The sequence below is a fragment of the Phocoena sinus genome, chromosome 3, assembly GCF_008692025.1.
Source record: "Phocoena sinus isolate mPhoSin1 chromosome 3, mPhoSin1.pri, whole genome shotgun sequence".
In the NCBI taxonomy this organism is placed as follows: domain Eukaryota; kingdom Metazoa; phylum Chordata; class Mammalia; order Artiodactyla; family Phocoenidae; genus Phocoena; species Phocoena sinus.
The window spans coordinates 45,416,026-45,443,891 of NC_045765.1; the positions used below are offsets into that span (position 1 = coordinate 45,416,026).

The 27,866-nt window shown below is 52.4% G+C and overlaps 2 protein-coding genes across 20 annotated transcripts in view; one reads left to right on the forward strand and one right to left on the reverse strand.

The window, feature by feature from the left end:
- Positions 1–8,979: 8,979 nt before the first annotated feature.
- CD74 (CD74 molecule) lies at positions 8,980–18,210 on the forward strand. Of its 2 annotated transcripts, XM_032625415.1 has the most exons (9): positions 9,063–9,305; positions 13,256–13,428; positions 13,637–13,710; positions 14,249–14,311; positions 15,081–15,176; positions 15,452–15,539; positions 16,575–16,766; positions 17,259–17,321; positions 17,592–18,210. In XM_032625415.1, the coding sequence occupies exons 1-9, from the start codon at positions 9,229–9,231 to the stop codon at positions 17,600–17,602; spliced, it is 837 nt and encodes a 278-aa protein (XP_032481306.1). In that variant the 5' UTR covers positions 9,063–9,228; the 3' UTR covers positions 17,603–18,210. The 2 variants fall into 2 exon arrangements, with proteins under 2 accessions (XP_032481307.1, XP_032481306.1); XM_032625416.1 differs by lacking the exon at positions 16,575–16,766 and having other exon boundaries at positions 8,980–9,305; positions 17,592–17,671.
- The window catches only part of TCOF1 (treacle ribosome biogenesis factor 1), a 40,871-nt gene continuing 30,964 nt past the window's right edge, over positions 17,960–27,866 (reverse strand). For 3 of the 18 annotated variants that reach the window (XM_032625397.1, XM_032625393.1, XM_032625391.1), the window contains 5 exons: positions 26,674–26,787; positions 26,119–26,365; positions 25,565–25,650; positions 24,837–25,020; positions 21,678–22,894 (listed from right to left, as the gene is read on the reverse strand). In XM_032625397.1, the coding sequence (XP_032481288.1) occupies positions 22,134–22,894; positions 24,837–25,020; positions 25,565–25,650; positions 26,119–26,365; positions 26,674–26,787 (1,392 nt within the window). In that variant the 3' untranslated portion in view covers positions 21,678–22,133. The other 15 variants (XM_032625402.1, XM_032625396.1, XM_032625399.1 and 12 more) reach the window with 12 other exon arrangements.

Consider the following 27,866-nt stretch of genomic DNA (forward strand, 5'->3'; position numbering starts at 1 on the left):
GTAGCCTGGTCTCTGAGTGAGACTGGGGCTCAGCCATCGCCAGGTGTCTCCAAATGCCCCTGTGTCCTAGTGACAGGCACAGAACTGGTGCTTGATACATATTTGTTGGATGAATGAATTCTAGGGGAAGGCTCGGTCAGTCCTCCTCAGCTGTGCTAGCTGAGATCATGTCCAAAGGTCATGCTATTAACCTACCTGCCTCACGGCAGCTGGGAGAAGAGTAGAGGATTCCCAGATCCTAAATTGGTTGTAGAACATCTGACCTAGGGCAAATTAAATCCTCTCCTCACTCAATTGTCCCTTCAGTAGGATGGGAAGGAGTGAAGCAACTAGTTTCTTTCTCCCAGAAACACTGTACTATACTCAGTATAAAATGTTTCCGCACCCCAGTTCTCCTTGGACCTTCACAGCAGGGCCATGAGGCAGTGGGGATTATCTGCCCCTATTGTACTGATTTTCAACACAGCCTGAACCACCCTTTTAAACTGCAAGTCAGATAATGACACTCCTTTGCTCAAAGCCTTCCCATGGCTCTTGATTTTACTCAGAGTAAAAGCCAAGGTTGTGACAATGGCCACAGGATCTGACCCCAGAACTTGCTGACCTCATGTCCTGTCACGTTCCACCTTAGTGGCGCCACTCTAGCCACACTGGCCTCCTTGTTGTTCCTTCAGCCATGCCGGGTGCATCCCCACTCTGGGATCTTTGTTCTGGCTGTTCCTTCTGTCCAGGGAATCCTTCACCCAGACACGGGCTGGATTAAACACCTCAAGCCTGTGCCCAAATCTCGCCTTGTCAGTGAGGCCCAGCCCAACACCCTATAAAGTACTACAACCTGCCCCTATCCTGCTGCTGCAGTAATACCTTTCCTTTTCCCGATCTCTGGCATCACTCTTTTTTTTTTTTATTGGGGTACAGTTGTTTCACAATGCTGTGCTAGCCTCTACTGTACAGCGAAGTGGAGTTCCCTGTGCTATACAGCAGGTTCTCATTAGTTATCCATTTTATATATATTAGTGTCTGCCATCACTCTTTTTTAAATTAATTAATTAATTAATTTGGTTGTGCCAGGTCTTAGCGGCCGGAGGGCTCCTTAGTTGCGGCTCACCAGCTCCTTAGTTGTGGCATGCGAACTCTTAGTTGTGGCATGCATGTGGGATCTAGTTCCCTGACCAGGGATCGAACACGGTCCCCCTGCGCTGGGAGCATGGAGTCTTAACCACTGTGCCACCAAGGAAGTTCCTGCCATCACTCTTTAATAAACAAACTTACTTGTTTGTTTCCCACTAGAATGTAAACTCCATAAGGGCAGGGATACTTGTCTGCTTTGTTCATTTATGTAGCCCAAGGACCTGGCACAAAGTAGATGTGCAATAAATAATTGTTGAATGCATGAGTGAGTGAAAGAAATGAAGTAAGTGGTTTGCCCAGGCCAGGCATAACAGGTACAGGACTGTAGCCCAGGCCTGCTCCTTTCCCACAAAGAGGACCTTTTCCAACCCCTTGTTCGTGGCCAAGGTGTGCTAGGGTCCAGGGGGCCCCCGTACAGAAAGGATGGCCAGGCCATCCTGGGGTGGTAGATAGGGCTGGACATGCACTGCCTACCACCTGGGGTGGCTCTTTCCTCTCAGGGACTTTGGGACTAAGGAGGAAAACAGGATGGGAGAGGTCCTGGGGGATTCCACCTCCTGGCTCACCCTGGTGATCTGGCAGGAACTCACACCTCTGGGTCTTGGAGTGCCCAGACCAAGGGAGAACAGGCATCTCAACCTAGACTAGCTTAATGGGTACACCACAGGAGGAGACTCCCAGGATGATCCAGAGTGGGAGGGGGAGGCCCCCTCTGGCTCTGTTGAGCAGCTCCAAATCTCTGGGTACAGGCAGGGTCCCAGATGCAGATGCAGCAGATTTGCAGAAAAGAATTTATCACTGAACTACCTAACATTTATTGCACACTTAGTCTCTACATCAGGCATATGTATACTGATTCATTCAATACTCCTAACAATCTAATGGTTTAGGTTCTATTAGTATGCCCATTTTACAGGTGAGGAAACTGAGGCACAGTGGAGTTAAGTAATTTGCTCAAAATCACATCCTGTAGTGGTGGAGCTGGAATTTTTTCTTATCAAAACAAAACTTTTGATAGTTTCTGAGAAATTTCAAGGAGGCTTACAACACACATTTTGTGCTCATGCTGTGAAAGAGCCCACTGTCAATGTAATAATGTGTCAATAATGTGATGGGAATATAGCGTCTTCTTAGCAGCTAGCACAGTTCTTATATAGGAGGAAATTGGATTTGTACACAATTGCCTTTACGTTTTTTCTAAACAGCTATTATTCAAAATTTCGAACATACAGAGAAAATGTTCATACATATACCCACCACCTAGATTCACCTATTGTTAATTTTATCTATTATCTTTCTTTTTTTCCTATTTTGAAAATAACTTGCAAACCTCATGTCATGTCACCTCCAAGAACTTCATTCAGCCTTCGGCCTCTAAAAGTATATTTTTCTAGCAGACTAATGTTCCATTATTTTTTTTTTTTAATTTTTTTTTTTTTTTTGCGGTACATGGGCCTCTCACTGTTGTGGCCTCTCCCATTGCGGAGCACAGGCTCCGGATGCACAGGCTCAGTGGCCATGGCTCACGGGCCCAGCCACTCCGCGGCATGTGGGATCTTCCCGGACTGGGGCATGAACCTGTGTCCCCTGCATCGGCAGGCGGATTCTCAACCACTGCGACACCAGGGAAGCCCCTAATGTTCCATTATTGCACCTAAGAAAAGCAGTAATAATTCCCAAGTATCAGCTAACATTCAGTCCATGTTCAAATTGCCCCAGCTTCTTAAAAATATTTCTTACAGGGACTTCCCCAGCGGTCCCACAGTTAAGACTCTGTGCTTCCAGTGCAGGGGGTGCGGGTTTGATCCTTGGTCGGGGAACTAAGATCCCACATGCTCTGCGGCACGGCCAAAAAACCGCAAAAAACAGGGACTTCCCTGGTGGCGCAGTGGTTAAGAATCTGCCTGCCAATGCAGGGGACACGGGTTCGAGCCTCGGTCTGGGAAGATCTCACATGCCGTGGAGCAGCTAAGCCCATGTGACACAAACTACAGCGCCTGCGCTCTAGAGCCCGCGAGCCACAACTATTGAGCCCTGCACGCCACAACTACTGAAGCCCGCACGCCTAGAGCTCGTGCTCTGCAACAAGAGAAACCACCGCAGTAAGTCTGTGTACCGCAAAAAAGAGTAGCCCCCGCTTGCTGCAACTAGAGAAAGCCCACGCACAGCAAGCAAGATCCGATGCAGCCCAAAATAAATAAATAAATAAATAAATAAATTGTATTTTAAAAAAACCCAAAAAACCAAAAAACAAGACCAAATAAAAATCTCTTACAGCTTTTTTCCCAACCAAAATCTTGTCAAAATTTACAAATTGCATTTGGTTGTTACGTTTCTTCAATCTTTTAAAATATAGAACCCTCTCCACACCCACACATGCACGTTTTTTCATGACATTGACTCTTCGATGGGTACAGTTGTTGTTTGTAGACTGTCTCTGAATTTGTCTGTTTCCTCATAGTTTTATTTCATTCGTTCTTCTGTATCCGGTAAACTAGAATTTAGGTCTAAAGGCAGATTCATTTAATGATTTTTTTAGCAAAGATACTCCCCAGCTGAGTATCTTACCCCATTAGGAAATACATAATGCTATGTTGCTCCACCACTGGTGACGCTAAAAGTTTGATCATGTGGTGGTGACAGCAGGGCTGCACCATTGTAGAGTGCCTTTTTCTGTAAACAACCAGCAAGGACTTTGGGGATGATACTATGGCATGTGGATATCCTGTTCTCCCCCAATCCTTTGTCTCATGGTTTTGGCATCTATTGGTGGTCCTTGCCTGAGTTAATTATTACACTGGGGGTTACAAACAGGTGATTTTCTAATTCTGTCTTTTCTTTTACATTACTTAGCTTGCATTCTTCTAGAAAGAAGGGTTTTTCCTCATCAGCTGGGATTGAACTGTATAGTTCCTTTTAAAGAGGCGGGGTAAATTATTCTTACTGATGCTGGAATTCTCTTATATGTGGCTGGCAGGTGCCTCTTCAAGTTGGCTCCAGGGTCCTTCTGACAAACTCCAGCGGTCTTTGAGCACTTCTTCGCTTTCTGGGAAAAAAAGATGTCTCCGACTCACCTGTGTTTTCCCTTTCTCAGCCCTGGGATCTGCCATTTTGGAACTAGAATGTGAATCCAGCAAGTTGGCCTCAGAGCGCTTTTGTTTAGACCAGTCCCAGCTCTGTGTGACCTTGGGCCAGCTCCTTTCTGCTTTCTGAGCCAGACTTTCTTCATACGAACAGTGGGGGAGCAGAATCCTGCCTTAACCCTGGATACCCCTCAGGGTGTGGCAGATACCAAGCCTTCCTTCTTCCTGTCATTCTGTCTCCATCCCATGCAGGAGGGTGGGTAGGATGGGGCTGCTCCACTGGGCAGCAGGGCCTGTGTGACAACTGAGACCTCTTACCCTACTAGAAGAAAAGGAGGGAGCCATCATCCAGCCCACCCTCTTAGCTGGAATCGTCTCCAGCCTCCTGTGGGCGAGGACAGGATGACCCTTGGGGTCACCCTCAGCTTTGGCCTAAAGCTGCTTCACAAGGAAAAGGCATTAGACTACCATTTTGTTATCACAGTCAGTTTAGAATCAACTGACTTTGATGTTGAATGGAGTTTTACTTTGTATCAAAGTTATAAATTCACATATTTAAATAATCAAATCCTTCTAAAGGGCTGTCTGTGAAAAACAGCAATTCTTTACCTTCCTTTTCATACCACTTTAAAACGTTTTTAGCCGATTCATTTGGTATTAACCTCCATATCTCTAAATGACTACTGGTATTGTTACTTCCAGATTGTTTCAGTTTTAAACATTATCTGGTTGGCTTTTCACTGTGGAAGACCAAGATTTAGCCCTCTTTTCTCCTCTAAGTGACTTTTCCTGACCTCTCGTCCTCCCAAATGCCTCTGTTGTATGTTTAGTTAGGTCAGTATTCAAAGATTACTATATTATGACAATGTAAATGCCATTTATAGCTGCGCTATGTAGTATAGTATCATGACTATTCATTTCCTATATAACTGTTGTTTTCCCAAGAGTTAATAGTTGTCTTGGTTTTTCATTTGCTTAATTTTCTGTGAAATTATCATAATTCAACCTCATACTCTCCAAAAAAGGATCTAAATCACCTCTTAGTATGTTCAGACCTATCAGCTATCTATCAATTTTATCTTGTTGAAGAAATGTCTTTCAGAGCCTTTGGGCCTGATCCAATATGGATAGGTTGCTTTACTCCTGGGATGTTGCTGTATCACCATTCTGGGGATCCCCATTCCCTCTTGTGAGCTGAATTTCAGTTTCCTGTGTCCCAGGTCTTCCTTTATTTTTAGTGAACACCTTCATTTTGGTGGAGCATACCTTCCTGAAGCTTTCTGAGGAAGAAAAAATTTTTGAGATACCTAATGTCCGGAAATACCTTAATGACACTCTCCTACGTATTTAGTAATTTGGCTCAGTAAACATTCCAGGGTGGAAATCATTTTCCCATCGAATTTTGAAGGTGTTGCTCCATTATCTTCTGGTTTCCAGGGTTGCTCTTAAGAAGTCCAAAGTCATTCTGATTCCTGGTCCTTTATATCTGTCTTGTTTATTTCTTTCTGTGGAATCTTCCTTTTGTCTTTATTTTTCTGAAACTTCACTTGATGTGCCTTGGTGTGAAATTATTTTTATACTTTGTCCCTGGTACTCACTGGGCCCTTTCAGTTTGGAAATTTATGTCTTTGAGTTCTGGAAATTGTACTGAATTTTTTCACTGATTTCTTCCCCTCTATTTTCTCTGTTCCCTATTTCTGGGACTCTGATATTTGGCTATTGGGCATCCTGGACTGGTCTTTAATTCTCTTATCTTTTCTATTTCTTTCTTTTTATCTTTGTGGTCTACTTTCTGGGGGGTAAAACACACACACACATACATACACACAAAACCTTTATCTTTTACCTACTGGTTGTTTAATATCTACCCTCATATGTTTAGTCTTTAAGAGCTTTTTTGTTGTTCTTCTTCTAACAGTACTTCTATCTTTATAGCATCCTATTCTTGTTTCATGGGTGCAGTATCATCCTTTATCTCCCTAAGGCTATTAATGACTGTTCGCTTCCTGCATGGTTTTTTGGGTTTGGTTAGTTGTTTTGTTCACTCTCTTTTATGTTAGAGGTTTACTTCAGATGTCCCATGACCCTTGACTGTCTAAAAAATCAAGTGGAAGCCGTGACCCATGTGAAGGGCTCATTCACTGAGGGCTTCCCTATAGGGTTATCTGGCTGGGTTGTTTCATTGTTGAACCCCAATATCAGAATCTTTAGGTCATTCCTTGTGGGATGGTCATGCTCTCCAGGGAAGCCTTCTCTCATTTATTGCCTGGAGAAAGAAGGTCTGGCTTCTGGCATTCTGCGAACTGGGTCGGAGAGAAGGCTGGGACTCTCAGCTTTAGAACTGGGCCCATGCCCTGCACTGTGCCTAGGGATAGACTTCCAGTCCTCTTTCAGGGAGGGAGGGATAGTTGGGGAGGGAGAGGACATGGATATCCAACTGTTTTCATAAACAGACTTCCAACGAATCTTCTTTTTAGCCCCACCTGTACTCCCACCCAGTGTGCCTAATACCTCAATTCCTGAGCCTGTTCTATCATGTAAATTGGTGGCTTCTCAGCTTTTCTAGCTGCAGGTTTAGGATTAAGCTTTCTGGGGTCTGTTAATGACTACATCCAGTCCACCTGCTTTCCAGCTTCCAAAATTTTGCACCTTTTCTCCTGTTCTCTATGTCCTTATAGATTTACACTAAAAAAAAAAAAGAGGCAACTCTTTGCCATTTTAGTGACAGAGCCAAGTGAAAGAGGAAGCAAAGCTATATATGTGTTCTAGCGATCATTACCAAGAAATCTGTTTTTAAATTGAGCTATAAATTTCACATAATAGTCAAGCTTTTAAAATGCTACAATTCAGTGGTTTTTCTATATATCCACAAAGTTGTACAACAGTCACCACTGTCTAATTCCAGAATATCTTCATCACCCTGAAAGGAAATCCCATACCCATTAGCAGTCATTCCCCATCCCCTTTTCCCCCCAGCCCCTGGCAACTGCTGATCTACTTTCTGTTTCTGTGGCTTGCCTAGCCCAGACATTTCAAATAGATGGAATCATACAATATGTGGCCTTTTGTGTCTGGCTTATTTCACTTAGCATGATGTTTTCTTTTCTTTTTTATAAAAAATAAATTTATTATTTTTGGCTGCGTTGGATCTTCGTTGCTGCATGCGGGCCTTCTCTAGTTGCGGCGCATGGGCTTCTCACTGCAGTGGCTTCTCTTGTTGCAGAGCATGGGCTCTAGGCACGCGGGCTTCAGTAGTTGTGGCACGCAGGCTTCAGTAGTTGTGGCTCATGGGCTCTAGAGCGCAGGCTCGGTAGTTGCGGTGCACGGGCTTAGTTGCACCATGGCATATGGGATCTTCCTGGACCAGGGCTCAAACCTGCATTGGCAGGCGGATTCTCAACCACTGCACCACCAGGGAAGCCCAGCATGATGTTTTCAAAGTTCATTTTGTGGCATGAATCAGTACTTCATTCCTTTTTTAAAAAATAACAGTTTTATTGTGATATTAATTCTTCTTTATGGCTAAATAATATCCCATTGTACGGATAAATCACATTTTGTTTACTCATTCATCAGTTGGTGTATATCTGGGTAGTTTTCACTTTGAGGCTATTATGAATTATGGTGCTATGAACATTTGTGTATCCACCATGAAGTTTTTGTGTGGATACGTGTTTTCATTTCTCTTGAGTAGATATCTAGGAATGGAATTACTGGGTCATATGTAACTCTGTATTTAACTTTTTGGGAAATTGCCCAATTGTTTTCCAAAGTAGCTGCACCAGTTTATATTCTTGCCAGCAATATATGAGTTCCAATTCCTTCACATCCTTGTCAACACTTGTTATCTGTCTTTTTGATTATAGCCATTGTGGTGGATGTGAAGTGGTACCTCACTGTGGCCTTGATTTGCCTCCTAATGACTAATAATGTGGAACATCTTTTCATGTACTTATACCATAAATTTGTTCATTTATTAATGAAAATTTAAACACACACACAAAAGACATAAAGATTAATAAAAAAAATATGGTCTACAAGCCACAGATAGTCAGAAATAAAACCATGCCAACCCAGTTAAACCTCCCCTGGGTACCCTTTCCCAGTCCCTCCTCATTCCCTCCCTGTAGAGGTCCCTGCTTTCATGAATTTGAACGACACAATTTGAGCATCAGAAGGCAGAAGGGTAGAATGGTTAAAATCATGGGCTGCAATTCCTGGATGCACGATCCTGGGCAAACATGTAGCCTCTCAAAAGCCTCAGTGTCCCTATCTGTAAATGGAGATAATAAAATAAAACAGCCCTCAAAGGGTTACTGTAAAGATTAAATGAAACAAAGCAAGCAAAACGATTAGCACAGTGCCTGGCACAAAGGAGGGCTTGGTAAGTGGTGGCAAATATTAGTACCAGAGCCTTAGAACCATGGACTCAGGTTCATAAAATGCTCGAGTTAGAAGCAAGCAGAGGGAACGGTGAATCCAACTTTCCTCCTCCATTTTGAGATGACATAACTGAGGACTGAGAGAAGGAGAGAAACTTGTCTAAGTTCACAAAGGGGGAACAGCCCCTTTCTGCACCCACTCATCTATAGGTGAGAGGGGAGACAAACAAAGCATTTTGGGTATTTTTTGCTTCAAAGTGATTTCCTGTCTAGGGAGTGAACATTTGCCTGTTTCTCAAAACATCCAAAGAGCCTTATGAATCCACAGGTCTGCCCAGAAACAAGTGATGAGGGCCCTGGGCAGCCAGTGGAAGCATGCTGGCCTTTCCACCTGCCTGGGGGACCTCCTCCTACTCATCCTGCCCCCTTAAAGGCAGCTTTGCTCAAGTGGGGGGTATTTCCAGCTTTGCGGCTTTCACTTCCACTTCTACTAGGTGGGCGGAGTGCCCTCCTGTGGACGAATCAGATTCCTTCTCAGCCCCAATTTCAAGAGGTGAGCCAGGGGCTCAGCGTCCTAGACAGGCAGGAGGCAGCAGCAGCAGCAGGAGTGGGGAAGACCAGAGGCCGGAACCATGGAAGACCAACGCGACCTCATCTCCAACCATGAGCAGGTGCCCATGCTGGGCCAGCGCCCCGGAGCCCAGGAGAGGTATGTGTGAACGGCAGGAGAGAGCACACAGACCTTGGGCTGCACTGAGTGCGCAGGTGCTACAGGAGGAGCAGTAGACCGGGAGTCAGAGGAGGCATGGACTTGGGCTCTGACCCCAGTGCTAACTGGGTGATTTTGAGCAAGTCTCTAGCCCGCTCTGGGCTTCAGTTCTCCCTCCTGTAAAGTGAGGGAGCTCCTCTAGGACAGGGGTTTTAACTTTCTAGGCATCATGCACTTCTCTTCTGAAAATCAGGAGAGCTCTGGACTCCTTCCCTAGAGCTTCACACAATATCAGCAGCTTCACAGAGTCCCCTGAAGCTGGGCCATGAGGCCTAGGTTAGAAATTTTGGACCAGATTTTGAAAATAGTATGGATCCTAGATGGAGAAGTACATTTTCTAAAAGAGATTGGTAGAAGCAGCTCATCATAGAGGAGTTTCCTCCTAGTTACCATAAATTGCTATATGTGTTTATATCAAGGGAATTATAGCTGCAGGTGTCTGTAGAGTAGATGGAGACCTCCTTTGCCATCACAGGAGGGAATGAGAGATGTTGGAGGGGGATCAAAAACGGTGAGGGGGTCTCTGGCTAAATTTCTAGAAGGGACTGTGGGTGGATGTGGGTGGTACCCTGCCTGTGCCCCTCTCCCTTGCAGCAAGGGGCCAGCACAGCCATCCAGAGGACCCCTTCCCAACTCCAAGATGGCCTCATCCATCTGTTCCCCTGAAAAGAAAGGGCGTGGTTAGAATGCAGCTACCCTAATGCCACTGCTCCCCCAAATAATTCGCAAATGACAGGGACCTACAGTTGTGATGTCAGCTGTTGCCAGGCAGAAATGGGTTTGGGAGAGACTCTCAGAGGTGTCATGAGGAACTGCATACTGTGGGACAGGTAACTAGATAGAGGCCTTTAGAGACCATTTTCACAGCCTGTGAAAATCCTGGGGAATCCCATGGCTAGGAGGGCCGACTCACGAGGGCTGGATTCTGGTCCAGGTTCTGCTACTGTCATGTGTGACTTGTATAAATCAGTGTCTGTCTCTGGGTCTCAGTAGTAGTAATAATAACTACGACAGGAGTTATGATAATACTTCCTATTCACTGTATACCTGTCACCAATCTTCAGTCACTGTTTGTCATTACTATGATTAATTTTGTGCCAGACATATAACTAAATGCTAAACTCAATCGTAATTCTCTTAGAAACCCTATCAGTTGGGTACTTTTTTTTTTTTTTGCGGTACGCGGGCCTCTCACTGTTGTGGCCTCTCCCGTTGTGGAGCACAGGCTCCGGATGCGCAGGCTCAGCAGCCATGGCTCACGGGCCCAGCCGCTCCGCGGCATGTGGGAATCCTCCCGGACTGGGGCATGAACCCATGTCCCCTGCATCGGCAGGAGGACTCTCAACCACTGTGCCACCAGGGAAGCCCAAGTTGGGTACTTTTATTATTCCCATCTTTACATAAGAGAAAGTTGAGACATATCAGTAAGTGACTTACTTAAGTTATCGCAGCTGCTGAATATTGGAGCCAGAATTTGAACCCCAGGACTAGTCTGATATCAAAGTTTGAGTTTATTCTACCATCTGACCTCCTTCTAGAGGCACGATTTGCAGGGAGGGAAGATGGGTCCCCCTCTGAGCTCAGGCCTCCCAGTGAGTTGCAGACCCAGCATGGGCTCAGTGAGCAGAAAGGGTGCCCCCTCGTCAAATCCTTGTCTGATTTTCCTTTTAGTTCAATTACTGCTTCTAAAAACTGTCCTGCCTGTTTTGGACCCTTTTGTGAACACTTCTGCCTGGCAACATTTGTAGTTCTGGTTGGCTAGAACCAGTTCTGGTTGGCTCCCGACTTTGGCCAATTATTATTACTAGTCAAGAAAGAGGCAGTAGAAAGGAGGAAGTGAAGAGAGGGGTGACAAGGGCTTCCCTGGTGGCACGGTGGTTGAGAGTCTGCCTGCCGACGCAGGGGACGTGCCCCGGTCCGGGAAGATCCCACATGCCGCGGAGCGGCTGGGCCTGTGAGCCATGGCCGCTGAGCCTGCACGTCCGGAGCCTGTGCTCCGCAGCGGGAGAGGCCACAACAGTGAGAGGCCCGCGTACCACAAAAAAAAAAAAAAAAAACAAAAAAAAGAGAGGGGTGACAAGAATTGGCCTTTGTCTAGAAGCAGGAGACAGGCAATCAAGATGCATAGATAGGAAGGCAACCAGATGCTCAAGTTAACTGTTAACTCCTTTGAGATTTGTGCTCAGTGTTACCTATGGGGTGCTAACCACACGCTGGGTATGGAGTCGAGAGTTTTACCCCCGCTCTTGTTTTATATAACAACCTTTAAGTAGAGTAGATGTTCTTACCTCAAGTTACTCACTCAGAGAGGTTAGGTGGTGACTTGCCCCTGGTCCCCAAGCTAAGGGAGTGGCAGAACCAGGATTCCAATCCAGGTTACATGGTCTCGTCTTCATTATGACTCTCTAGAGTCTCAGGCCTTATGAGAAACCGAGGTTCAGAGAGGGGATGGCGGGAGGCAGAGCTGGGGCTAGACTGGGTGTGGGGCTGCTGAAGGGGTGAGACTGTAGAGCTTGAACTCAGGCAAGACCCAGACTTGGGTGGACTTTTCACCACTTCAGAGGCCAGGCCACCCCTGTTCCTTGGGAAGGCCAACGAGTAGGATTTGTTTTCCCCTCCTGTCGGTTTTTCTCCTTTTCTCCACACAGGCTTTTTACTTTCTCCTTTCAGAATAATAATCCCTTGGGCTGGGCCTTGGCCCAGAAATCACAGAGGACTGACAAGCAGAGAGCCAGTGAGAATGAGCCATGTCTGTGATGTCATGAGTTACTAGGCAGCAGGGTGTTCCTGGAGGTTCCTAAACTATCCTTGCTGATTGCTGGAGTAAGCAGGGTGCAGTCTCGTCCTCAATTTCCAGTGGGGTCCTAGTAGTTCTACCCCTGGGGTAGGTGGGAGAAAACAAACCGGTCAGGAACTCTCAGGGTCCTGGGGTGGGATCCTTACTTCCCCGGCACGTAATATTTACATGTGCCCTCAAAAGTGTATCCAAGGCCAATAGCTCCAAGGGCTGGCCGAGGTCCGGCCACCCCTCCCTGTGCAGCCAGCCGGTCCAGAGAGCGTGAGACGTTCTCCCAGGTCATACAGGCTCAGGCACCAAAATCCTGCTGAGATACGCCCTGCCCTGCTCCCTAAGCCCCATCCCTGGTAGATATTACCATTCACAATACTTCTGTGGTCACAGACAGATCTTACTTCAGATGATGACCACCAAATTCTAGAATTGCTGATGTGAGAGGTACCCATGAAACAGGCCCAGAGAATGGCAGAGATGTGCTCAGAGGCACAGGGAGTGTCTTGGGCAGAGGATGTATTCCCACAGGGGGTGGTCCCTGGCCCTGCTCCAGCCACACATTGTCTGATGCACCCAACCCACTCCTAAAAATGGCAAGGCCTCACTTCTCTTTTTCAGGTGGGCTGCATGCTCTGCTGTCCAGGCCCTACTTCCTTCCTTCATCTCTGATTTCACTACAGGGGTTGGGTGCATAGTGGGGGCTGCCTGGAGGGCAGCCCTGATCCTCAGGAGATCCTCTGGTAGAGGGAACCTGGGGAGACCCTTCACCTCGACCCATCATTGCACAGGTGGGACCAAGGTCTGGAGAAGACAAGGCACTTGTCACCGCTTCTTCCCCACGCAGCCCAGGCCCAGGGGCAGCTCCAGGATTTCCAGCTGGGAGAGCTATAGGGGCAGCACTGGTTGGAGGTAGGGGGTCAGGGGAACGTCTTCAAGCTGTAGGTTCATAGGCACCTGTTTGTGTTTAAAGTGTGTGTTTGTTAGGGGTAGCTGAGGGCCGAGGGCTGGAAATGGGGGGCACACTCCCCACTCCCTGCTAGTCCTCGGGGCAGCCACCTCCGCGGACCCTCTTCTGACCTATCTTCCCCGCCCCCAACAGCAAGTGCAGCCGTGGAGCCCTGTACACAGGCTTTTCCATCCTGGTGGCTTTGCTCCTGGCTGGCCAGGCCACCACCGCCTACTTCCTGTACCAGCAGCAGGGCCGCCTGGACAAGCTGACAGTCACCTCGCAGAACCTGCAGCTGGAGAACCTGCGCATGAAGCTTCCCAAGTGTGCGTGCCCCACCTCTATCCCCACAGCCCTCACCCCCCCCCCGTCCCTCACCTCAGAAGACCCCTCATTCCCGCACCCAGCTGCGCCCGCTGTCCCTTCTCTCTGGTCTGGAATTCCAGCCCCTCATCTGGGTCTGAGATCTCGGTCCCCGGAGCTGAGTGCCCTCTTCCCTGGGGCCACGCTCATGCTGTGCCTTCTGCCCCACAGCCGCCAAGCCTCTGAGCAAGATGCGGCTCAGCGCCCCGATGCTGTTGCAGGACCTGCCCATGGAAGGCCCGGAGGTAAGGCCAGCCCCAGGGCGGCGGAAGAGGGAAGCATTACCTAGCCTGGATGGAGGGCGGGTGCCAAGGGACAGGGGAGGACAGCTGGCCCGGGAAAAGTAGAGCTGGAGAGGGGGTCCTGACTGCTGGGGGAGGAGGAGGAACTCCAGAGGTGGGGGAGGAAGGAGCCTCTCGGGGCCCTCCCTGGGAAGAGGGCTCAGTCCTCCACAACTTAAAAATACTTCTCATTTCCCAAGCATCTCACAGTCCCTCCTATTCTCAAATCCCTTGATGTCATATATGGATAACGTTTCTGTTCACTCAACGATTTCCTGTCCACAAAGCCTTGGGCAGGAAAGCTTATGCAGAGTTGACGAATAGGATATTGAGGCAGGAAGGTAGTGACTTGCCCGAGCCCTCACATTTGGAGGTGGCAGAGGTGGGCCTGTTGAACATCTGGGAATCCACACTCTCACCCAGACCCCAGCTGCTGGCTCTGCTCTAGGGCCCCTCCTCCATGGGCCAGTGCTGGGAAACACCCTATTCCTTCCTTCCACAGCCCATGCAGAACGCCACCAAGTATGGCAACATGACGCAGGACCATGTGATGCGGCTGCTCCTGGTGAGTGGAACCTGGCCAGGCATCCCTGAGCTCCTGCCCCATCCCCATAAGCCCCCAGTGAGGCTATGCTTCAAGACCTGCGCCATGCCTGGCTCACAGCAGACATCCAATATGGGATCACCAGATTAGTGAAGGAAGACAAGTGTGGCCCTTAAATGTTATATGAAGTCCAGACCCGCCACTCCCCGTTTTGTGTTTGGAATGGAGAAACCAAAGCCCAAAGTCTGGAAGTGACTTGCTGAAGATGACTGTTTTTTCCTTCCCAAATTTTTGCTGCATGTCTACTCAGTGCCAGGCACTGTGCAAGGCTCTGGACCCACAATCGGGAGCAATCAGATCCAGCTCCTAGTCCCACGGAGATCTCAGGCTAGCATGGGAGACAGACAAGTGACCAGGTGATGAGGGATGTGCACGGGGCTTTGTGAGGAAAGAGGCCGAGAACCCAACCTAGCTGGGCGGTTGGGACGAGGTCACGGAAGTCCTCCTGAAGGAGGTGAGACCTGAAAGATGAACAGGAGCCTGCAAGGAGTAGAAGACTGAGGGTTATTGGTAGAACTGGGCCTGGAACTGGGTCTCCCAACTCCTAGCCCTGGGGTCTTGTAGCTGTGTAGCCGTATTACCCAGACCACTTCCCCTCCCCACAAGCTCCAACGTGCTGAGGTCTGGGGTCCAGCCCTCAGAACGGAAGACCAGGGGAACATGGGCTGCACATTAAACCTTGCCTGCCAGGAAGCTTTTTAACCTTCCTTCCTGCCTTGCTACCCTGCAGAAGGCTGACCCCCTGAAGGTATACCCGCAGCTGAAGGGGAGCTTCCCAGAAAACCTGAAACACCTTAAGGACACCATGGATGGCATAAACTGGAAGGTCAGCAGCTTCCCCTGCCCTGGTACCCTCCCTCTCCTGACATCTAGAGCAGCCCTGGGAAGAGGCGGGGTGAGCAGGGAAGCCATTCTCAGGAAGCTGGAGGCGGCTTACCAGCACCTAGAAAACCACAGCCATGGAAGGGTGACCAAGCCCTGTGGGGTCTCTAAGGAGGAACCAGGCTCCCGCTGGCCCTCCATGTCTCTGTCCCCAGGGACAGAGTCAGGCTGGGTTGGAGAGGGCTACCGAGTCTGACTCTCTGCCTTTATCCCCATTAGCTCTTTGAGAACTGGATGCATCAGTGGCTCTTGTTTGAAATGAGCAAGATCTCGCTGGAGGAGAAGCCTTTTGAAGTTCCACCAAAAGGTAGAGGGAATGGGAGCCTTGGGGAGGCAGGGTTTCTGGGAACTCCCTCAGGGGTAGAGCCTTAGGCACTCCCTGATCCATGCACAGGACTCTCCCAGCCTCTCAGCTCTCACTCCTGTCTCTCCTGCCTGCTCTTCTGGGCTTGGCTGCCCCCAGCCCCCATCCTGTCTGGGGTACCGAGTCCTCCCTTCAGGAGGTGACCCTCGTTGTGGAGGATGGTACTGCACAAGGGGGCCTGGAGCAACAACCACCCAAAACATCCCAGGAGTCATGGCAATGACCTTCCCCACCCAGCACTGCACCCTGCAGGTTCCTGTGCGAGGGCTGGGCTCTTGATTCTCACCCTTCAAAGGGACCTCTCCCCTCTCCCAGGTCACACAGCCAGCAGGTACTAGGTAAGAGGGCCTTGGGGTTTTTCCATCTCATGGACAATGTATACCAGGGTTTTCAGCCCTAAAGCCTTTATGGGTCCTGTGTTCTCATCCTGGTGCTAATTTGTTGTGTGACTTTGGGCAAGTCTCTTCCCTCTGGGCTTCAGTTTCAGAAGTGGAAATCAACGTCCGCCCCTCTCTGGGCCTCAGATTCTCCATCACAGAGTCATAGAGGGCACACTGGATGAGATCTCGACCAACTCCCAGCTAATGTCTGAATCCCCTCTATAACATCCCCATCACATAGTAACCCCCACTTCTACTTGGATACCCCCAGTAATGCAAGCTCAGACTTACCAAGGTGTCCATTGCTTTTCTCTAGAAGTCAGAATCACAGGTGCAATTCTAAACTTTAATAGGCATTGAGTGTTCGAAGAAATCATGTTCTGGGATGAATTAGCCACACAGCCATTCACTTCCTCTTTGATCCTGGACCTTGTTGGTTCAGGCCTCAGTTTCTCCATCTGTGCAATGGGTAGAGCAAGTACAGCCATTTGGACAGAAGGCATTAGGCCCACAGCAGTGGTATGTGGATCTCTGGTTCTGCTGAGACCCTGGCCCAGGGCTTGCTCACTCACTGTGTTCACCATGCCTGTCGCTTCAGTACTGACCAAGTGCCAGAAAGAGGTCAGCCGCATCCCTGACATCCACCCGGGCATGTTCAGGCCCAAGTGCGACGAGAATGGCAACTATATGCCGCTCCAATGCTATGGGAGCATCGGCTACTGCTGGTGCGTCTTCCCCAACGGCACCGAGGTCCCCCACACCAGGAGCCGTGGGCACCATAACTGCAGTGGTAAGCAGTGGCCGCTGTGCCAGGAGCAGGAAGGACCAGGAAGGCTGAGGGGCAGGAGGTCTCTCCTGGCGCACCTGGGGCCAGGACACTCGAAGTGACAACTCCTGGGGGGTAGCCACTCAGTCATGCATCCGCCCACCTGTGCATTCCTTATCTGTTTGTGCAGTTATTATTTCTCTCCTTTGCCCACACTCATCTACTTACTCATTTATCCTTCAGTCCTTCCACTTTACCCATCCACGCATGCATCCAGGAGTCGCCAGATCCACCCATCTGATTTCATCACCCCTTCCTTGGCCTTGCTCATTCAATTCCCCGGCCGCACTTCATTGCCGCTTGCAGCCATCCAACAAGCATCCTTCCACTCATGTCTGTTCTACCAAGCACCAGGCTCGTGGCGAGGTTGGGCAGAACTAGCCCACCCAGGCCCCTTGTCAACGGGTGAGGTAGTCTGGGCTGCAACTAACAAGTGGACACTGTGTTCCTTTGCAGACCCACTGGAAATGGAGGATCTGTCGTCTGGGCTGGGCATGTCCAAGCAGGATCTTGGTCAGGGTAAGGGCCCCTGCAGGGGACCTGGTCCCTAGCAGCTTACCCCCCGAGGGGCCTACTCCCTCGTGGGTAGATGACCCTGGGCCATTCTCCAACATCCATTTCACAGATGAGGACCAGGGTTGGGGGTTTCAGGGGCTATGACGGTCAGTACTTATACCCAAGCGGGAGGCAGTGGAGGGTAGAGTCCTCGACTGCTCTGAGGCCACAGGATGCCGGGAAGGGGCAGCAACAGGTGACTCCAACCCTAACCTGCTGTGTCTCTCCCCGCAGTCATCCTGTGAGCACAGCAGACGCAGACGCCAGCACTCAGCCAGCCCTGCATGGCCACAGCTTCCCTGGCCCCCTACCCTAGCCCCTCTCCCTCCTTTACACACCCCTCCCCTTGCCGGCTCCTACCCTGCACCTCATTCTATGAGACTCTGACGCCTGGCTCTCCATCATCCTTGGACACATCAAATCATCAGAACGGCACAGATTAACAATGCAGAAGGGCCCTGCTGCTCAAAACCCCATCCACTAGCAGGGACATAAGGCCCGGGGAGATGGACCATGAACCAGGCTGACCCCCACTTCTGACACCACATGGTGCTCCAAGATCTAGGCCCATGGAAGAGGTGGGCAGGTGTAGGGAGAAGGGATGGCACTGACCCAAGCCCCAGGACGGACACCTCTGCTGTCCCCTCCCCCATTGGCCTCGGCCTTCCAGCCCGTTTAACTGGGGGGGAGGAGCCACCCTTTCCCTCTCCCCAGCATCACCCACCCAGGAAGAACCAGCCTCTCCACCCGCAGCCCCTCCTTTCTACCAACCCCCAGTTCCGTCTGCGCAGCCAAGCTTGTCATCGGCCCTCAGGGCCACGGCGCCTGTGAGAATAAAAGGTAGTGAGTAGAACACTCCCAGTTCCTGGCTGCTCTGTTGGGTCCGGTTCGTTTCCCCGAAGGGGGTGAACTGCAGACCTTGCATCCTGTGGTTTGGTGGGAGGACACAGCCCGGAGAGCCCAAATACAGATGCCTGTGGGGCGGGGCCGGGCCGTGGGGAGCGGGGCTGCAGTCTTTGGACGCGGACACACTTGGTCTCCATGTTCCACACACGAGATACATTCCCTGCTTCCAAGAAGAAACAGGCTCTTGCCCACAGTTCTTTAAGCACAAGCTCCTCTGGGTCCGGCTTCTCACGTCCCCATTTTCTTTTCTATACTGAGAACAGTACAAGTGTGATGACAGATGGCAACAACGTGGGCCCTTGTGTCGGGATCACCAGGGAGTGGCGGCTGTGGAAGTGGGGGGCCTATGTCCTAGTTAAGGGGCGGCCACTGCAGTGCCCCAGCTGCTCATTACCAGGAGGCACAGATCTAGGCCCCTGTGGTCAGATTTCTGGACTTTTCAAGAGGAGCCCCAAATGAAGAAGTTCACTGAAATCTCTAAGTCTGAAGACTTGCTGTGGGTCAAAGAAGCCCAATAGGACGCTGCTCTGCGGCCTCTGTTCTAGATCGACACACTTAAGGGGAGAGAGGCTCCCTGGGGGAGGGCCTGGCCCAGGAGCCCCAAGTTAGGGTAAATGTGGATGCCACCCTGGCTCTCCCAGACCTCCCCAGCCCAGTGCTCTGCTTCTGCACGGCCTCTTGCTGCCTTTAGCAGAAGGCTAAAAGCCTTGGAGCGGACTCCATGACCTTGGGTGCTCCACACTACTCTGGGCTCAGGGAAGTGGCCCTCTGCATCACTGGCCATCACAAAGTCCTGCGGACGTCACCCTGACACATCTTTTAGGTTCCTCCACTTCTTGCCTTCATCATCGCAGAACCTCTGTTACCTAGACACGTGGACAACTCAGTCCTAACTGGGCTTCCTGCTCCTACTGTCCCTGCCAGCTACTCTCCACCAAGTACCTCAAGAGAGCCTGCCCGCAGCTTGTCCTAACTTCAAAAGGTGACTTGGAAGGCCCCCTTCCATTTCTTGCTTCTGGGTATCTGCCTGACCTACCTACCACAGCAACCAGCCATGACCATGCCTGAGCTCCCCCTTAGCTTAGATGCCACCTCCTCCAGGAAGCCTTCCCCACCCCAATTCAACACCAGGGCCTTCTGCTGAGTCTCCTTCTCTGGCAAACAGTGTGTCACTCACCACAGTATCACAGAGCCTTGATACACCGTCAAGAATAAACCCTGAGCGGTGGTTTGTTCATCTGCCAAGTGTCAGCAGACTCTCCCTTCCAAGAATCAATCAATTGCAAAACGTTTGCCCCAGATGCAATGGGAACTTGCACCTTTCCTTCACGTCTTTTATTTTCTGAGTTATTACAAAAAACACACAAACAAAATGGGAGAAAACTGACAAAAAGGACAAAGCCTCAGCATAGCTGGAGACCAGGGGCATGGAAGGAGTCGCAGGCTGAGCCTCACTGGGTCTGCAGGGCAGAGGTGGCAAGTCCCGAGACCTCTGGGCATGTTGGGTCTGAGAAGGGAGGGGCAGGTCACTTAAAAAATATATATATGTATTGTACATGTCCATACGAGGCATCCTTTGTCGGCACAGAAGTCAGGCCAGGGTCAGTGAGTGGAGGTCACGGGAGCTGGGCGTGGTTCCTCCTCCCGGGACCAGCCTTTCTGCAGGGCTCACTGGCTTGGCCAGCACGGACACCGCAGCTGGCCATCATCTTCTGGGGAAGGAGGGGAAGTTAAAAATTCAATTCCAACCCTTGGTGGGCAGAGGGAAGAGGCACGGGGCTGGCCACCGCTTGGCTAAGAAATCCTTGGGAGAAGGAAACGTCAGACTTCCTGACCTGTTTCTCCACCAAGGAGAACAAACTCAAAATCTGGCATCTCCTATGCAGGGGAGGGACATTAACTAACCACAGTGGATACTTGTCAGTGCTGACCATGTCCCAGGAACTGGGCTGAGCGCTTTAGAGCTTAATTAACTGCACTGAATCCTCACTACCAGCCCAGGCCTGTATTACCCCCATTTACAGCAGGCTGGGGCCGGCTCAGCCAGGCGGATCACTTAACCACTTCACCACTACCTGGGAAGCACAGAGCCATCAGAATGGCTTGTTTTGAGCAAATCATCTTCCTTCCCATGAGGAAATGCCCTTGAATTACAAAATCATAAGGAAAAGGAACTGGCAGTGGCAAGGGAGAGACTGAGCTGTCCCCGACCTCAAGCCTTATCCTCAGGTACAGAGGCACCAGACCAGTGCCCACCTCCCACTGCACACTCAGTGTCGGTCACTGCCAGGACTGTCCCGGACGCTTCTGATTCTACAGCTCTGGTTCCCGGCATCGCCCGCTGACCCTGAGGAATGCAACCTCTTTCACCAAACCCCCTTCCCTTCAGGGCCTACCCACGAAGCCCAGTCTAGCTCCCCGGAACCACGGTGAATGCTGGGCCTGCCCTCCCACTCTCCCCGGGGAGCAGATGGTCAGCGGGGGTTCCCGGGTCAGGAAGTGCACCTGCCGCCTGGTGTCCCTCAGACAGTCTGCTCTGCCGTCTTCTTCTGTGAAGAGAGAAGTACGTATGAGAGGCTCCTGTACCTGAAGCATCTCCCCACCCACGCTGCCCCCACCAGGAGGGGATGTGACAGTTGTCTCCTGAGGATTCGTGGCTCCCCCAGAACAGATTTTGGGCATACAGAGATCCCGAGGGTAGGGATGGCGGCCCCCGTGTGCTCTGGAGGAAGGAGCTCAGGACTTTTTGCAGCAGCAGGTGCTCAGCTTTTCTGACCACAGCTGAAGCCCTGCTGGCCACGGTGAGAACTGCGCCTGAGTATAAGGCACTGAGGGCCCCCTCGCCAGGCAATCAGCCCTTGACATGCATGAAGCAGACTGTGTGTGTTTCTGTCGTGGGGATGCCCTGCCCGCTGGGGCACACACATGCCAGGGAACGTTTCCTCTCACCTGGAAACCTGCAACAGCCTACCTGGCCTCCCTGCCCACCTGGGGGGCTCTGCTTTCTTCACTTGTCATAAGAATATCCTTCTATCTCACAGGCAAGATAGGGCCACTCCATGGTGCCCATGTGCACAGACCTCATGCCCCTCAGGGTGACGCCCCACCCCTAGCTCTTCTCTAGTGTATCATAACGCACAAGCCCCCGTTCTGGACCCTGAGAATGGAAGGGGCACAGGGACCAGGTCTGGCCCACACGAACCCCTACCCTGACATGCAGAGGCTGGGGCTGATCACATTCACCCTGGGGACTGGGTTTGGGCCCCCTTTTCGCGCCTGAGACTCCTCAGGAACTCACTCTACCTTTTTCTTCTTTTTCTTCTGCAATGGTGAGTCAGGGTCTTTGGTTGAGGCCTTTTTTGCTTTCTTCTTCTTTTCTTTTTTTTCCTTGTCTTTTTTTTCTAAGGGAAGAAAGTAAACTTGTTAAACAACAGGTGCTAGTCTTAAATGTTGGCGTCAATGTCGAGAGACACAGGGGGCGAGTCTCCAGGGGCCCTGGAGCTCTCCCCTCCCGATGCCCCACACCATGGGGAGCCGTCAAAGCACAGGTCCATAGGCCTTTGCGACCACCTGCCCTGGCCCTCAGGACAGCCTCGTGATTTCTGCTCCATCCGTGGACCATCTGGACTATTACCATTTTCCTTTAACTCACTCTGTAAAACTTCTACACATTTATTTTAAAAAGACCCTTTCAACCTGTAAATGGGAATGAGTTATCACCCATCATACAGGGCCGGAGTGAGGGTTAAAGGCAGCCCTGCCGCAGGTGGAGACCAGTGCAGAGCGCGCTGAGGGGCGGCTGCTGTCCAGGAGCCTGGATCGCAGGGGTCTGAGCTGCAAGTGCGCGTGGCGGTGGCTGCTGTGAGGGAGCTACGGGCTCCGTGGGCACACGCCCTGGAGCCGTGAGCACCTTCTCAGCAGCGGTGGCCCTGTGCTCCAGCACCTGGTGCTGGCTTTGCCCATCCTGCCCACCATGGACAAGCCATGCTCAGCCACATCTCTGTGCTGGCTGGGGGCTGCCTGCCCGGGAGGTGACTGACAGCGCTCGGCGGGGCTGGGGAACGTGCTCCGGGACTGCACTGGGCACTTACTCTTGTCGGCTTTCTTCTTCTCCTTCTTGCTCTTTGGATTGCCTTGGTCTCCCCCCTCACCCTTCACCTTCCCCGGCTCCCCTTCTGGCTTCTCCTTGGCCCCTTGGGAGCCGGGAGACTCCTTCTCCTTCTTCTCCTTGATGTCACCACTCGCTTTGTCCCTCTTGGATTTCCCCTTAGAAGTCCTGGGGGCCTTTTCTGGGGAGACCGCACACTCCCCGCCATCCCCAGCCCCCAGCTGCTTCTTCTTCTTGCTCCTGGGGGCACCGGCGGCTGTCTGGTCTTCGGAGAGCTTCCGCTTGTTGCCCAGGCGGCCCTTCCGGCTACCCTCCTTGGCCGCACCCATGGCCTTCTTCTTCTCCTGCTCCAGCAGCTCCGCCAACACCTTCGCCACCGACGCCTGCACCTGCGCCTCACTCAGGGGCCAGGGCTCGCTCAGCAGGCGCCGGGTGATGTCGCTCTGCAGCGCCTGCATGGAGGTCTGGGGGCTCCTGGGCCCCTTCCCGGTCTTCTGAGGTGTGGCGCTAGCCTCTCTTCTGCCTATGGAGAGAGGACCCGGGGTCACGGATCTGAGAGAATCAGGAAATAGACCTCTCGTGGAATGAAAGTCAAGGGGCTCCAGCGCAGACCTGACCTCCTCTGGTGCAGTACAGAGGGGGATGGCGGGGCCCCGCTGGGTCCCCGGCTCACGCCTCTCTGCCAGCTTCTAACTTAGAGCTCTTTTCTTGTCTCCTCACACTAAAAACTCAAGTTCAGGTTGGGGATGGAAATTAACTCCAGAATGTTCATCAATGGGCTTGAAATCTACCAACAAATCAAAGAATCTAACCGTCAGGATAGGGATAGTATCTACCAGTCAGGAGTCCAGCGCTGGGAGGCAGGAGGCCTGGGTTCTGGGTCCGACAACCAAACTCAGTTTCCCCATTTGTAAAATGAGGGGTTAGATGAACTGTGAGCCCCCTCACCCCCATTCTAAATCACAGACTCATAATAAAAGCGAAGGCCACGCGGTCAGTCAACTCAAGCCCATCTGCGCACAGTGGGCCCAGGCCCTCCGTGGTCAGGGGTCCAGGTGGTGTGGCCTGGGGGTGCTAGATGCAGTGAACATGCACATGGTGGCTGACTAAGCAGGTTTACTGCCTGCCAGAGCGACTCCTGCTGCAGCCTTTGTTTAGAATTTTCCACGCCTCTGCTCTCCTTTGATAATTGTATGCTGGCTACACGTGTGAAAAACCTTCCACAGCCCCCTCTAAAATGTCTCCCTGTCACACCCGCCTCTCACAAAGAGAAGAAGGCTGGGGAAGAAAGTGAGCAATGACTCCTCTGCTGACCCGGCACCAGGCAAGCTGCACGAAAAGCCCAGGGACTGGGGGGTGTGGGACTCAGCATATGTCCTGACGTCGCCCCAACTTCACAGGTGACTTGGCAGGTCTCAGCTCCATTCGGGGCCTCACAGCACAAGTGCGCCGACACCCTGGGCTCGGGGAGGTGCTGGTGGCTTGGCCCTGCTCCACGTGGGGAGGAGAGGGCTGTTCCCGGCAGTGTGCAGTGGGCCCTGCAGCAGCTCTGGCTCCAGAGCCCTAGTGGGCCAGGGGTGGTGGGCAGAGTGGGTTGCAGGACAGACGGAGGCCCAATTCAGTCCTCTGGTGCTTCTTGGCAAGGACAGGAGTCGGCTAGAGAAGGGAGCTGAGGAGGGCACAGGGTGCCTCAGCAACCTCTCTCCCTGCAGCCCACTTCTCTGCTTCCTGTCTACCAAACACCTTAGAACACCAAGGCCAGGGAACCCCTAGAGCTGTCTCAGGTGTACCCTCTAAATGTCCCATAGCACTGGCACAGCCAGCGGTGGCTGATGCCCTAGGCCAGGTGACCTGAGCACTCCAGTCTGCCCTCCAAACACTGCGTGACCATTTTCCACGTGCCATTTTCTACGTGACATCAATGGATGCATCAACCCCTGCCCTGTCTGGTTAAGGCGCTGAGGTCCAGAGAGGCCAGGGGCTCGTCTGAGGCTTTAGAGAACGTCAGTCCATAGCCTGGGGGTCGTCGCCATGTGCTGAAGACTTCTCCAAACGTGGCCCCACCTTCTGTCTGAGCAACCCTGAGTCCCGACGTCCCGTACCATGAGCCTACCCGTTAGGAAGAAAAGTCAACACGGACAGCTAGAGAGAGCCAAGGCCTGCCCTGAAAGTCAAGGTGCACCTCCTCTAAGGCAGGGGTCACCCTACCAGGGGCATCAGCATCCCACAGGGCTGGATAACCCAACCTCCAGGCTGCCCTAGACCACAGCAGCCAGCCCCGCGGGTGCAGGCCCCTGCCCTTTCATGAGCACCTCCAGGCCTGATGCAGGGGTACCAGGCCTCACTTGGGGAGGCCCTGCTGGCAGACAGGACCATGTTGGTGGGACGGCTCCTGAGGGAGGGAAAGGGGCCCCTGCCTTGTCCTTCCACATCCTGCTGTGTCCTTCCTGCAGCCCTCGACTCACCTGTTTTAGGGGACATGGTGCCTGCTGCTTGTTGGGGCTCCACTTCCTCCTGCTTGCCGTCTGGGGCATCTCTGGTGGCCGGAGTAGAGGAAACCGAGGGGTTGGGGTCTGGCTTGGGAGTGGCCTTTGAAGCCTGGGAACTGGCCGGAGTCAGCCCAGGGGTCACATAACCTGAGAGGAGAGACTGAAGAAGCCCAGTGTGAAGAGGCCCAGCAGTGTATGGCCTGCTATGAGGACACCAGCATAGGGACCCCAAGGGTTGGGCCAGCCCTACTGGGTGGTGGGCACACCAGCCCTCTGTGAGTACCTCCTGCACTATTTTAATTAATACGTAGTTTGAACAGGCACATTTAAAAAGGAAACTTCTTCTTACTAACGCAAATGGAAAAGCACTACTAGCATTTGCTACGTACAGGTGATAACCTTAAAAGAAGCCCCATCTGTTAGAGAGCGTTTTTATATGGGGATCACCTAAATCAAGGTAAGCCCTGTCTACAGACTCCAAGAGTCCGCTGCTCACGACTTTATGCCGAAAAGGGGCCTCGGGGCAGGAGCCAGCCTGGCTCCACACGGACAGGGCCCTGCCCAGGGCCCTTGGGAAAAGGAAGAGCCCAGACCCATGAGCCAGGGCGTGGCCTCGGCCTACAACTGCATAGGTGGGCGAGAGCCTGGCCTGGGGCTCCTGCCCCAAGGCCCCCAAGGTTGCCAGCCCCTTCCCTCGCGGTTACCTGGGAAGGTGCCACCACCTCATCATCGCTGGAGTCTGCTGTGGTCTCTTCCACCAACGTCTCCCTCCTGGAGGGGGCCGGACCTACTGGAGAAGCACAGGTATCCTACTGGGAGTCCCAGGTACCCTGTGCCAGCTAGACAGGCCGGAGCCCTCAGGAGGGCCCCAGGATGGCCTGGTCCCTGTGTATGTGCCTCCCCCTCCCCCCCCAAGGCGTCATCTGCTCCCTTCCAAGGTCTACTGCTATTCACAGCATTCCAAGTGAGACACCTGAATGCCAAAACCTTCTAATTCCCAAGGGAGGCATGGCCCTGGGATTTTGGGGCCTCAGTTAGGGGAGCTTGATACCAAAAAGCTGGGAGTGGCCAAACAGCCAAGTAGGAAGGCCTCTAACATCACGTGGACCAACTCTGTTGTGGGGTTGTGCAGCTGGGTAAACTGAGAACCTGTGTGGGATGGCTAGGCCAAAGCCGCAGAACAAGTGGAGATACAAAGCAGAGGCCTGAGGCGAGGGCTCCACCAGGTCCCCCAGCCTTTTCCTCCCAGGACCCTCACCTGGCCTGTGGGTCAATGGGGCCACCTGGGGCCCCTCAGCATCGTCCTCACTCCCTGAAGAGCTGCCACTGCTGTCCTTGCTGTCATCTGAGGTCCCAGAGGCCTTGGCCTTGGGGCGTCCCGAGGGAGTGGCTATGGCCCGCTGGGTTGCAGGAACCTCAGGCTTTCTGAGCTTGTTGGCCCCTCTGGCCTGCGTGGGGGTGCTCTGGGGACTCGTCATGGGCAGTGTTCCCCGAGCACTGTTGGTCTAATTTGGTGAGAGGAGAAAGGGTGAAAGGAAAAATTAGGGGAAATAAGATCTGGTGCTTACTGAACACCTCAGTTAAGGGCCAGGCACCGTGTTAGCTGCTTCGCACACAGGCCTCATTTAATCCTCCCACAACTCTCTAAGACGGGCAGCAGAAGCCCGGGAGGTAAGCGTGTGTGCTAAGGCCAGTGCTGGTAAGTGCTGGTGCTGGGACTCAGGCCCCTGCCTGGGCCCTGCCTTCTACCCTCTGCGGTCTCTGATGACCGTCCCCTCCAGAGTGGGGCCTGGCCCCCAGCTCCCCAGCTCACCCCACTTGAAGACAGGGTCCTGGCAGCAGGAGGCTGGGCCTCACTGGCTTTCTGGGCAAGGACCTTCAGGGCAGCCTGGGTCAGCGGGAGGTGAGCTGGGTTCCTCTTTGTCACCTGTGGACAGCCAAAGGCAGCCCTGAGACTCCCAAGCTCCGGGGATGCCACCATGCCACAGCCTGGTCAGATCCTGTCTGGCTGGGGTGGAAGGGGACCTGTAGCTGCAAGAGGAACCTGGGGCTGGAGTGGAGGACTGAGGGGCAAAGGGGCAACGCCACCATCTGGGCAGAAAATGGTGCCAGGCTTCAGGTTATGAGCTAATCATAGCGTTCTCAGAGGTCCAAAGACAGCTCCCAGCCCAGGGGAGGGAAGCAGCTCAGGCTCCACCGGAGGCCCCACCCCTCAATCTGCGCCTCTAGCCTCGTGGCTGTAACAGCCTCCTTAACGGTCTCCCTGGTGCCACTCCTGCTTCCCACACACGGCAGCGGCCAAGGACAGAGAACGGAACGGAACAAAACCTGGGTGTGATCCCTCGCTGAAACCTCCAGGCTCCCCCTGCGGCCCTCACCAGGTCCTCACCATGCGTTGTCAGGCCTGGCCCCTCCGCCCCAGCTTCTTCCAGCTCTCCAACCCCCAAGTGCTTCCCAGAGGTCCCTGCACCTGGGTCTCCCTGCTTGGAGGGCTCCCCAGCTCGCCCAGGCTGGCTGCTTCTCCAGCCTCAGTGCTGCCTCTTCTGGGAGGCCACCCCGGCCCGTCCTTTCTAAAGCAGGTCATCCCCCGGTTCCCTAGTTGGTGAGTACTTTAACTTCTGGTCTCCTTGTTTAATGGCCGACCCCCGCCTTGGGAACTCCACGAGGGCAGGGACCCTCCTTGTCTTCTTCCTGTTGGATCCTCAGTGTCCCACATGGACAGATGCTCAGCACCATCTGCTGGCTGAACGGCCAAATGGATGCAGGTTGTTGGGTGCCGTGACCACAAGCCAGCCACCCACTCAGCACCCATGCTCCCAGGAAGCTCTTTTTGAGCTGTAGCTCGTGATGAGCCCCTCTGAGTGGAGGTGCCCAAGTCCTGCTGCCGCCTCCCCAGCTCTCCCTCCCCCTGCCTTCTCAGAAAAAAGGGGTGGGCACAAGGGGTCAGGGAAACAAACCCTACAGCCCCGAGAGCAATGGACTGGAACGCAGGAGCCCCGATTCTGA